Below are 12,639 nucleotides of genomic sequence, written 5' to 3'. Positions count from 1 at the left end.
TGACTTCAGTCTCCAGCGTCCTGGTCGTGACTGAGACAGACCTGGACCCCATGAACCATCTGGAGAATGAATGAATGAATGAATAATGAGTAAAAACAATATATCTCAATGAATAAAGGCTAGTCACTACAAAATCCAAATTGGATCGTTTAGAGCAGCATAGCCCCATCAGAATGGCTCATGCATTTTTCAGTGAGTGGTCTTGGCATATGCCTGCTGTTCTTGAAATATATGCAGCAGACGCAATGCGGTGGTTGTCCTGATCCAAGAGCCTTGGTGTAGAGGAGCAGTAAATAAGACTGCAGACAGATCTGACTGAACGGTGTACAGCAGCAAAGACCCCCATCATAACATTTCTGGAACTGTGTGTGTGTGTGTGTGTGTGTGGTTAACCCCTGCAAACTAGAAGCAGAGAGACTTGGCTACGCTCCGCCCCTGACAGAACAGCTGATGACATCACGGTCATCCATCTGGCCCGCTGGCCTCGGCGCTAGAGAAGATCGGTGATGTTACACGGCGCCGTAGATCGCCACGCCGACTGGAGACAAAAAACAATCACGCTAATGACACATATTACAATCTCTGGGGGTTTTTGGTTTTGTTCTCCCTAAAACAAAGAACTGACAGAGGGGACGGAAAATCAACTCCAGCTGGAGAGAGATCATATTGGAGAGCGAAAGGCGAGGGGAGTACGACTTCATCTATGAATGTCTCAATTCGACTTAAGAAAAAAATCACTGTCTATTGATGAGTAGGAGTCAAAGGTATTCAGTGCCGTCATTATCACAGATAACCTTGCTGTTGTGTCATCACCGTTTGGATTTATCCCTCCCTGCCCAACAACTAAAGACTACGTATCGTGTGTTAGCACCCACCAATCATCTCTTTTGAAGACCAAGTATTGACAAGATTATTTGGGCTATTTTCCCACCACTGGCATATGCCCTTGCCCAGCCAATAAGATGTCTGCCAGCCATGTTACCCAACAGACAGGAGGAATACGTAGCCAGTCACCAGCCATCAGACCTAGCTATGAAAACCGTCCAGTTAAGCCATCAAACCCTACCTCACCACGGAACACCCTACCTCACTACGGAACACCCTACCTCACTACGGAACACCCTACCTCACTACGGAACACACTACCTCACTACGGAAAACACTACCTCACTACGGAACACACTACCTCACTACGGAACACACTACCTCACTACGGAACACACTACCTCACTACGGAACACACTACCTCACTACGGAACACACTACCTCACTACGGAAAACACTACCTCACTACGGAACACCCTACCTCACTACGGAAAACCCTACCTCACTACGGAAAACCCTACCTCACTACGGAAATCACTACCCCACTACGGAAAACACTACCTCACGCACTATGGAACGCACCACGGAACACCCTACCTCACTACGGAACACACCACCTCACTACGGAGCGCACTACCTCACTACGGAACACACTACCCCACTACGGAACACCCTACCTCACTACGGAACACACTACCTCACTACGGAACACACTACCCCACTACGGAACACCCTACCTCACTACGGAGCACACTACGGAACACCCTACCTCACTACGGAACTAGACCAACCATGAGAGAATGGAGGAGGAATTCCTGTTACGATGACTTCACGCCACGGAGCTGCCTGTGTGTTTGTGTCTCTAGGGCAACAATAGTGATAGAGCTATACAGAGCTAGGACCAGAAGTGACTGAGTGCTATTGTTGTACAGGGGATAGAATGCTGTAACACTGGAAGCACCCTGGCTGTTCCCATGCTTTCAGCTCAACAAGAGACCTTTCCACATGCCACAAACAAGTGCTTTTGGTTTTCTCCATGCATCTATTTTCCCCTCACTCAAGCCCATTGCCCACTCATCCCCTCCAAGAGGTAGTCTCTCTACAACGAGGCACAGGATGATCAGAGCAACCGGCTGTACCTGTGTCCCCCTAGTGGAGAGAGAGCTACATTACATGACCAGAAGTATGTGGACACCTGCTCGTCGAACAACACATTCCAAAATCATGGGTATTAATATGGAGTTGGTCCCCCCCTTTGCTGCTAAAACAGCCTCCACTCTTCTGGGAAGGCTTTTCACTAGATGTTGGAACATTGCTGCGGGGACTTGCTTTCATTCAGCCACAAGAGCATTAGTGAGGTCGAACACTGATGTTGGGTGATTAGGTCTGGCTCGCAGTCTGCGTTCCAATTCATCCCAAAGGTGTTCGATGGGGTTGAGGTCAGGGTTCTGTGCAGGCCAGTCAAGTTCTTCCACACCGATCTCAACAAACCATTTCTGTATGGACCTCGCTTTGTGCACAGGGGCATTGTCATGCTGAAACAGGAAAGGGCCTTCCCCAAACTGTTGCCACAAAGTTGGAAGCACAGAATTGTCTAGAATGTCATTGTATGTTGTAGCGTTAAGATTTCCCTTCACTGGAACACTACTCCTCCTCCACCAAACTTTACAGTTGGCACTATGCCTACGGGCAGGTAGCATTCTCAAGGCATCCGCCAAACCCAGATTCGTCCGTCGGACTGCCAGATGGTGAAGCGTGATTCATCACTCCAGAGAATGCGTTTCCACTGCTCCAGAGTCCAATGGCGGTGAGCTTTACACCACCCCAGTCGACGCTTGGCATTGCACATGGTCATCTTAGGCTTGTGTGCGGCTGCTCGGCCACGGAAAGCCATTTCATGAAGCTCCCGACGAACAGTTCTTGTGCTGACGTTGCTTCCAGAGGCAGTTTGGAACTCGGTAGTGAGTGTTGCAGCAGAGGACAGACGATTTGTACGAGCTACTCGCTTCAGCACTCGGCGGTTCCGTTCCGTGAGCTTGTGTGGCCTACCACTTCGCGGCTGAGCCGTTGTTGCTCCTAGACATTTCCACTTCACAATAACAGCACTTACAGTTGACCGGGGCGGCTCTAGCACGGCAGAAATTTGACAAACTGACTTGTTGGAAAGGAGGCATCTTATGACGGTGCCACGTTACAAGTCACTGACCTCTTCAGTGAAGCCATTATACTGCCAATGTTTGTCTATGGAGATTGCATGGCTGTGCGCTTGATTTTATACACCTGTCAGCAACGGGTGTGGCTGAATCCACTAATTTGAAGGGGTGTCCACATACTTTTGTATATATAGCGTAGCTTAGCTTTTCCAAACATCAAGGCCAGTATTCATAAAGCGTCCCAGTCCTAGGACTGCTGATCTAGGATCAGTTTAGGGGGGGGCCTGATCCAGCAGTCCTACTCTGAGATGCATTATAATCACAGGCCAGCAGCACTGTTTCTGTGGACGTCTCTCACTCTGATGACCATGATGTCGCCTAACAGTAGATGAGTGACCCTTGAGTCTATCCTACTGCACCCTACTGCACTCTGATTGCACTCTGATTGCACTCTGATTGCACTCTGATTGCACTCTGATTGCACTCTGATTGCACTCTGATTGCACTCTGATTGCACTCTGATTGCACTCTGATTGCACTCTGATTGCACTCTGATTGCACTCTGATTGCACTCTGATTGCACCCTACTGCACTCACCTCCAGCAGGTCTATCATGCGAGTCATCTGGGAGTAGATGAGGACGCGGTGTCCCTGAGTCTTGAGGCGACACAGCAGCAGATCCAGAGTGTGCAGCTTCCCACTGTCAGTGATCAGGGTCTCCTTGTCTGAAACACAGAGGGCAGAAGGGCGAGAAACAAGAACATGTCAGTACATGTTGAGCATCTTAAATCCACTTTTATGATCAGAAATTACACATTTGCTTTTGGAAGCAGCAAGATTCCTTGTATTCTGAGGTCTTGTTGATTTGAACCAGTAACTGATGTTTTGGAGGATGTTTGGCCACATGTTCCAGGACATCAACATCATAACTTGAAAGCTATTGATAATCTTAAATCTGAAAAAGCAACCAGTGCTATCCTATCAACAGAGGACACAGTGCTATCCTATCAACAGAGGACACAGTGCTATCCTATCAACAGAGGACACAGTGCTATCCTATCAACAGAGGACACAGTGCTATCCTATCAACAGAGGACACAGTGCTATCCTATCAACAGAGGACACAGTGCTATCCTATCAACAGAGGACACAGTGCTATCCTATCAACAGAGGACACAGTGCTATCCTATCAACAGAGGACACAGTGCTATCCTATCAACAGAGGACACAGTGCTATCCTATCAACAGAGGACACAGTGCTATCCTATCAACAGAGGACACAGGATTATCTAGTCCTGTATCAGACAACAGAGCAGAGTTCATTAGGATCAACGAGTCAGTGGAGTCATTCATAAGCTTGTATAGAGTTCTGGGGAAGTGAAGGAGGGAGGCAGACGGACGGACGGAGGCGGAGGCACAGACAGACGGACGGAGGCACAGACAGACGGACGGAGGCGGAGGCACAGACAGACGGACGGAGGCGGAGGCACAGACAGACGGACGGAGGCGGAGGCACAGACAGACGGACGGAGGCGGAGGCACAGACAGACGGACGGAGGCGGAGGCACAGACAGACGGACGGAGGCGGAGGCACAGACAGACGGACGGAGGCACAGACAGACGGACGGAGGCGGAGGCACAGACAGACGGACGGAGGCGGAGGCACAGACAGACGGACGGAGGCGGAGGCACGGACGGAGGCGGAGGCACAGACAGACGGACGGAGGCGCAGACAGACGGACGGAGGCGCAGACAGACGGACGGAGGCGGAGGCACAGACAGACGGACAGGCAGGCAGGATAGCACAGGGGGACAAAGAGAGGGGGAGACACAGGGGGAGAAAGAGAAGGGGAGACACAGGGGGAGAAAGAGAGGGGGAGACACAGGGGGAGAAAGAGAAGGGGAGACACAGGGGGAGAAAGAGAGACACGGGGAGAAAGAGAAGGAGAGACATGGGGAGAAAGAGAGGGGGAGACACAGGGGGAGAAAGAGAAGGGGAGACACAGGGGGAGAAAGAGAAGGGGAGACAGGGGGAGAAAGAGAAGGGGAGACAGGGGGAGAAAGAGAGACACATGGGGAGAAAGAGAAGGGGAGACAGGGGGAAAAAGAGAGACACAGGGGGAGAAAGAGAAGGGGTGACACGGGGAGAAAGAGAAGGGGAGACACAGGGGGAGAAAAAGAAGGGGAGACAGGGGGAGAAAGAGAGACACACGGGGAGAAAGAGAAGGGGAGACAGGGGGAGAAAGAGAGACACAGGGGGAGAAAGAGAAGGGGAGACAGGAGGAGAAAGAGAAGGGGAGACACAGGGGGAGAAAGAGAAGGGGAGACAGGGGGAGAAAGAGAGACACGGGGGGAGAAAGAGAAGGGGTGACACGGGGAGAAAGAGAAGGGGAGACAGGAGGAGAAAGAGAAGGGGAGACACAGGGGGAGAAAGAAGGGGAGACGGGGGGAGAAAGAGAAGGGGAGACACAGGGGGACAAAGAGAAGGGGAGACACAGGGGGAGAAAGAGAAGGGGAGACACAGGGGGACAAAGAGAAGGGGAGACACAGGGGGACAAAGAGAAGGGGAGACACAGGGGGACAAAGAGAAGGGGAGACACAGGGGGACAAAGAGAAGGGGAGACACAGGGGGACAAAGAGAAGGGGAGACACAGGGGGACAAAGAGAAGGGGAGACACAGGGGGACAAAGAGAAGGGGAGACACAGGGGGACAAAGAGAAGGGGAGACACAGGGGGACAAAGAGAAGGGGAGACACAGGGGGACAAAGAGAAGGGGAGACACAGGGGGACAAAGAGAAGGGGAGACACAGGGGGAGAAAGAGAAGGGGAGACACAGGGGGAGAAAGAGAAGGGGAGACACAGGGGGAGAAAGAGAAGGGGAGACACAGGGGGAGAAAGAGAAGGGGAGACACAGGGGGAGAAAGAGAAGGGGAGACACAGGGGGAGAAAGAGAAGGGGAGACACAGGGGGAGAAAGAGAAGTGGAGACAGGGGGAGAAAGAGAAGGGGAGACACAGGGGGAGAAAGAGAAGGGGAGACACAGGGGGAGAAAGAGAAGGGGAGAAAGAGAGGGAGAGACACAGGATGGAAGGAGTGAGATGAAAGAGAGATCACCCAGACCCAACAGACCACCCAGACCAGGGTACAGAACCATCCAGACCAGGGTACTCCACAGACCAGGGTACTCCCCAGGCCAGGGTACTGCCCCGACCCAACAGACCAGGGTACTCCCCAGACCCATTCCAAGGTAACACCACAGGCCGTTTATAATCCTCTGCTTTGGCAAACAAACATTTCCATTACTTTCACTAAAACACAGTCGAGAGCTTTTTGCAACTTTGTTAAGGAAGAAGATTTAAACAATTTGCTGCCAAAAGAGGGAGTTGTTTTTTTGTCTGCTGTGTTTGACCTTTACATTGCATCCAAACAACAGAGCAACACTTCAACTTGTCACTCACCACAGAAGCATTTCTAACAGCCACTTTGCCTAAACCCCAGAGGCCTCACAGCCTCACCAAACACAGAGCTGTATATGGAAGTGTTATTTTAAACTACCACTTCTGAAAAGGAGGGAGTGATTCAAATAAAACGGGATAGATTTTTTTGTTGTTGAAATGACAGAGGACTTTGTTTGTCTACCTCCTTCCAAAACAACACGAATAGCTTGACATTATAAATACATGTTTTTTTCAGCATAATGCAAAATGGCTTCATTACCTCCCCGCTAGCCTAGCCGTTACCTCCCCGCTACCCTATCCGTTACCTCCCCGCTACCCTAGCCGTTACCTCCCCGCTAGCCTAGCCGCTACCATATCCGTTACCTCCCCGCTACCATATCCGTCACCTCCCCGCTACCATATCCGTCACCTCCCCGCTACCATATCCGTTACCTCCCCGCTAGCCTATCCGTTACCTCCCCGCTAGCCTATCCGTTACCTCCCCGCTAGCCTATCCGTCACCTCCCCGCTAGCCTATCCGTTACCTCCCCGCTAGCCTATCCGTCACCTCCCCGCTAGCCTATCCGTCACCTCCCCGCTGCCATATCCGTCACCTCCCCGCTGCCATATCCGTCACCTCCCCGCTGCCATATCCGTCACCTCGCCGCTGCCATATCCGTCACCTCGCCGCTAGCCTATCCGTCACCTCGCCGCTAGCCTATCCGTCACCTCGCCGCTAGCCTATCCGTCACCTCGCCGCTAGCCTATCCGTCACCTCGCCGCTAGCCTATCCGTCACCTCGCCGCTAGCCTATCCGTCACCTCGCCGCTAGCCTATCCGTCACCTCGCCGCTAGCCTATCCATCACCTCGCCACTAGCCTATCCATTACCTCGCCACTAGCCTATCCATTACCTCGCCACTAGCCTATCCATTACCTCGCCACTAGCCTATCCATTACCTCGCCACTAGCCTATCCATTACCTCGCCACTAGCCTATCCATTACCTCGCCACTAGCCTATCCATTACCTCGCCACTAGCCTATCCATTACCTCGCCACTAGCCTATCCATTACCTCGCCACTAGCCTATCCATTACCTCCCCACTAGCCTATCCAACCCTCTTCATTACCTCCTCACACTACCCTATCCAACCCTCTTCATTACCTCCCCACTACCCTATCCAACCCTCTCCATTACCTACTCACTGCCCTACCCAACCCTCTCCATTACCTCCTCACTGCCCTATCCAACCCTCTTCATTAGAGTTACACACGGCTATATCCTATATCGGTCTGCTAATACAGGACTAGTAAAGTTTGTTTTCATTTTTTTAAATGTTGCATGTTGTATTATTATTTAGACTTTTCACTGGGTGCTGCGTCCCCCTCAACACCCCTACCCTTCCAATATGCCCACTGATGTGTAGTGGAGGTATACACTGTATCAAGTCATAAGGCCGATGGAACAGATCAGAATGTTGAAAAACGATTATTTGTTCACATTTTAGGCGCAGCGACGTGAACACGGCGGCAGACCTATGCGCCAATGTTCCAAAAATGCTAATTTACAGCGAAAGTTGTTTCATGGACAAATATGGAGATAGGTGTTAGAAATGTAGAAAGAGGGGGAGATCTAAAGATGAAATAACTAGCGCGGGATGCTAACTAGCGCGGGATGCTAACTAGCGCGGGATGCTAATATGACTAAGATAATGCTTTTGGCTGCTGGACAACGAAATAAAGTTGAAAGAAAACAATAGAACGTATATCAATCCAGTGGCCTTCTGTTTGGCAAACTCCATCTCCTGTACTACAGAAACACTGCTAACTCAACAACAGTGCTAGGTGCCTGTACTACAGAAACACTGCTAACCCAACAACAGTGCTAGGTGCCTGTACTACAGAAACACTGCTAACCCAACAACAGTGCTAGGTGCCTGTACTACAGAAACACTGCTAACCCAACAACAGTGCTAGGTGCCTGTACTACACAAACACAGCTAACCCAACAACAGTGCTAGGTGCCTGTACTACAGAAACACTGCTAACCCAACAACAGTGCTAGGTGCCTGTACTACAGAAACACTGCTAACCCAACAACAGTGCTAGGTGCCTGTACTACAGAAACACTGCTAATCCAACAACAGTGCTAGGTGCCTGCTCACTTGAATTAAAGGGTAACGACACTAAAAAAAATCTACATGTCTTAGATTTTTCCCGGACCTCAAAAGTGGTTTCCTGATGTGGTTTAAGCATTTTTGTGGACTTGGAACATCCAATTTTGTTGTTTTTCTAAAGTGTGACAGATTGAAAAACTGAAACCTGTGAATTTCTGCCTCAGTTGACAGACTAATGTATCCGTTTCAATAGTAGTCCTACTTATAGCCGACCTGCACAGTACAGCTTGGGTTGGCCTGACTGTTAAAGACCAATATGGGATTGATCATTTTAGGTCCTTCACAGTGTCACCATTTTTCACACACGGCACCTTTCCTTTGCCGTGCAGGCCGTTTGGGACAAACCTCCAGAAACCAGACAGGAGAGGGAGAGAGGAGACAAGAGAAGAGACGAGAGACCGTCTAATTATGACCCTGGCTCTCTGAAGAAGACAGTTGTCTGTTCTACTCTGTGTTTAGTTGGCAATAGACCACAGTGGTCTGGTCTCACCACAGTGGTCTGGTCTCACCACAGTGGTCTGGTCTCACCACAGTGATCTGGTCTCACCATAGAGCAGAGAGGAACATAACAGATATTTTATATATTAGGATCCCATTAGCCGACAACTAGTCTTACTTGAGTAACACATAACAAAAAAGTCATTACATACAAAATACTTTACAATTGACATACATTTAAAACATCTATCAGTTTCAAATACATGTCAGTAGAGACACACATAGGGAAAGGAGAGGAACAGAGCAGAGCGGAACGGAGCAGAGCGGAACGGAGCAGAGCGGAGCGGAGCAGAGCAGAGCAGAGCAGAGAGGAACAGAGCAGAGCGGAACGGAACAGAGCGGAACGGAGCAGAGCGGAACAGAGCAGAGCGGAACAGAGCGGAACGGAGCAGAGCGGAACGGAGCAGAGCGGAACGGAGCAGAGCGGAGCGGAGCAGAGCGGAACGGAGCAGAGGAGAGCGGAGCAGAGCAGAGCGGAACAGAGCAGAGCGGAACGGAGCAGAGCGGAACGGAACGGAGCAGAGCGGAACGGAGCAGAGCAGAACGGAGCAGAGCAGAACGGAGCAGAGCGGAACGGAGCAGAGCGGAACAGAGCAGAGCAGAACGGAACAGAGCAGAGCAGAACGGAACAGAGCAGAGCAGAACGGAACAGAGCAGAGCAGAACGGAACAGAGCAGAGCGGAACAGAGCAGAACGGAACAGAGCGGAACGGAGCAGAGCGGAACAGAGCAGAGCGGAACGGAGCAGAGCGGAACGGAGCGGAGCAGAGCGGAGCGGAGCAGAGCGGAACGGAGCAGAGGAGAGGAGAGGAGAGGAGAGGAGAGCGGAGCAGAGCAGAGCGGAACGGAGCAGAGCGGAGCGGAGCAGAGCGGAGCGGAGCAGAGCGGAACGGAGCAGAGCGGAACGGAGCAGAGCGGAACGGAGCAGAGCGGAACGGAGCAGAGCGGAACGGAGCAGAGCGGAACGGAGCAGAGCCGAACGGAGCAGAGCGGAACGGAGCAGAGCGGAACGGAGCAGAGCGGAACGGAGCAGAGCGGAACGGAGCAGAGCGGAACAGAGCAGAGCGGAACAGAGCAGAGCGGAACAGAACAGAGCAGAGCAGAACGGAACAGAGCAGAGGGGAACAGAGCAGAACGCAGCAGAGCGGAATAGAGCAGAGCGGGGCAGAGCGGAATAGAGCAGAGCGGGGCAGAGCGGAATAGAGCAGAGCGGGACAGAGCGGAACAGAACGGAGCGGAACAGCCTGTCCTTAAGATATATTACACACAGGCAGGTCTTTGTCAAGAGTCAGGCCCAACTCTGGCGAAGAGACAGAGAGAGAGAAACACTGTTTTCCCTCCAGATCCCAAAGCCAGACCCAGTGGGCCAGGCAGGCATAATGTGGGTAAGGTCGCCCCCTGTAGGCCTGATGAGGAGCAAATGGACTTCAGGGGTGGTCAACCCTAGCTGAGCTGGCCTCCTGCTGGATTTTGTTTCAACCCTTTTCTAAAACACACCTGGTTTTACTAATACGCTGCCCAGGACCTGGATAAGCTGAGTCCGGCGTGTAGGATGGAACCAAGGTTAGCATCAAGTACAGGCCTTCAGCCATGGCCAAAGCCAGTCAGACAGTAAACAATGACGTAGCTAACAGCGCTAGGCTAGCTGCCTGACAGTGTTGTTTCTGCCTCTCTATAAGAAAGCCCCTCTCTCGGTGTGTGTGTGTGTGTGTGTGTGTGTGTGTGTGTGTGTGTGTGTGTGTGTGTGTGTGTGTGTGTGTGTGTGTGTGTGTGTGTGTTTCTATCAGAAGGCCAGGGAGGTTTCCTGTCTTTTTAGTGGAGAGCGGAGATTCTTGTAGGGACAGGAAGACAATACTGTTTCCCACAGCCTCTCACAGACAGAGAGAAAGACAAACACATACACACACTTGCCTCCTAGCTCACAGCGCAGGCTCCCACAATAAACAGAAGCTATAGTGAGAGACCAGTCATTCAGGAAACCTGTTCCTACTAACTCACTGTGACAGACGCCACACAGACAACAGGGTGTTGTAGCCAGGTCCTCATTAGGAACTTTGCACAGAATTTTTCTTTCTGGTGCTTTCCAGCATCAGCTGTGGGGACAATTTTTTTTTTATCACCCTTTAGGTCACATGACTCTGCTTATAAATGATTTAGTAAATAATGTAGTGCTCTATGAAGCCTCGCCGTTCATGTCCCTCAACAGCTAAGAGTACACAGAGATAGACAGTACAAAGACGTGACCTTTGACACCAGCCTAATGTTCACCTAACGAGTCTTTCTTTTTATGGTCAAAACTCTTTCATCAATCATCATCAACAACAACTCAAGCCACTGGCGTCTTTGTTTTGTCCAATCAAAAGCTTGATTTCGTGACTGATACTGGTAAGTGGCTCACGTCATGCTCAAACAAACATTCATCATAGCAGTCATTTGTTCTAAAGGTGTGGGGCTGGGATTCCTAAGACAGGGAAAGAGAGAGAGGTGGTAGAGAGAGAGAGAAAGAGAGAGAGGTGGTAGAGAGAGAGCGAGAGGTGGTAGAGAGAGAGTAGAGAGAGAAAGAGAGGGAGTAGAGAGAGAGAGAAAGAGAGGGAGTAGAGAGAGAGAGAAAGAGAGGGAGTAGAGAGGGAGAGCGAGAGTTGTTTGTCCTTGGGACATCCCTACCCCACATTGAAGTTGACATTTAAAATGGTTAGGGTAGTGGTTAAGGTTAGGGTAGTGGTTAAGGTTAGGGTAGGAGTTAAGGTTAGGGTCTAATGGGTATGGACATCCCTACCCCACATTGAAGTTGACATTTAAAATGGTTAGGGTAGTGGTTAGGGTAGTGGTTAAGGTTAGAGTTTAGGAGTTACGGTTAGGGTAGGGGTTAAGGTTAGGGTAGGGGTTAAGGTTAGGGTAGGGGTTAAGGTCAGGGTAGGGGTTAAGGTCAGGGTAGGGGTTAAGGTTAGAGTTTAGGAGTTACGGTTAGGGTAGGAGTTAAGGTTAGAGTTTAGAGTTTAGGAGTTACGGTTAGGGTAGTGGTTAAGGTTAGGGTAGGGGGTAAGGTTAGGGTAGGAGTTACGGTTAGGGTAGGGGTTAAGGTTAGGGTAGGAGTTACGGTTAGGGTAGGGGTTAAGGTTAGAGTTTAGAGTTTAGGAGTTAAGGTTAGGGTAGGGGTTAAGGTTAGGGTAGGGGTTAAGGTTAGGGTAGGGGTTAAGGTTAGAGTTTAGGGGTTAAGGTTAGGGTAGGGGTTAAGGTTAGGGTAGGGGTTAAGGTTAGGGTAGGGGTTAAGGTTAGAGTTTAGGAGTTAAGGTTAGGGTAGGAGTTACGGTTAGGGTAGGGGTTAAGGTTAGGGTAGGGGTTAAGGTTAGAGTTTAGGAGTTAAGGTTAGGGTAGGAGTTAAGGTTAGAGTTTAGGAGTTAAGGTTAGGGTAGGAGTTACGGTTAGGGTAGGGGTTAAGGTTAGGGTAGGGGTTAAGGTTAGGGTAGGAGTTACGGTTAGGGTAGGGGTTAAGGTTAGGGTAGGGGTTAAGGTTAGGGTAGGGGTTAAGGTTAGGGTAGGGGTTAAGGTTA

General features: G+C 50.7%; 1 protein-coding gene across 1 annotated transcript in view; it reads right to left on the bottom strand.

Moving 5' to 3' along the window:
• ino80 (INO80 complex ATPase subunit) overlaps nucleotides 1–12,639 on the bottom strand; it is a 79,383-nt gene that overhangs the window by 24,605 nt on the left and 42,139 nt on the right. Inside the window, exon 17 of the mRNA XM_038962692.1 lies at nucleotides 3,576–3,703. Coding sequence (XP_038818620.1) covers nucleotides 3,576–3,703 — 128 coding nt within the window. The remainder of the gene's footprint in view (nucleotides 1–3,575; nucleotides 3,704–12,639) is intronic.

The sequence above is a fragment of the Salvelinus namaycush genome, chromosome 24 (assembly GCF_016432855.1).
Source record: "Salvelinus namaycush isolate Seneca chromosome 24, SaNama_1.0, whole genome shotgun sequence".
Lineage (NCBI taxonomy): Eukaryota > Metazoa > Chordata > Actinopteri > Salmoniformes > Salmonidae > Salvelinus > Salvelinus namaycush.
The sequence above is the reverse complement of the archived record's forward strand: the minus strand, read 5'-3'. Positions and strand labels throughout refer to the sequence as shown.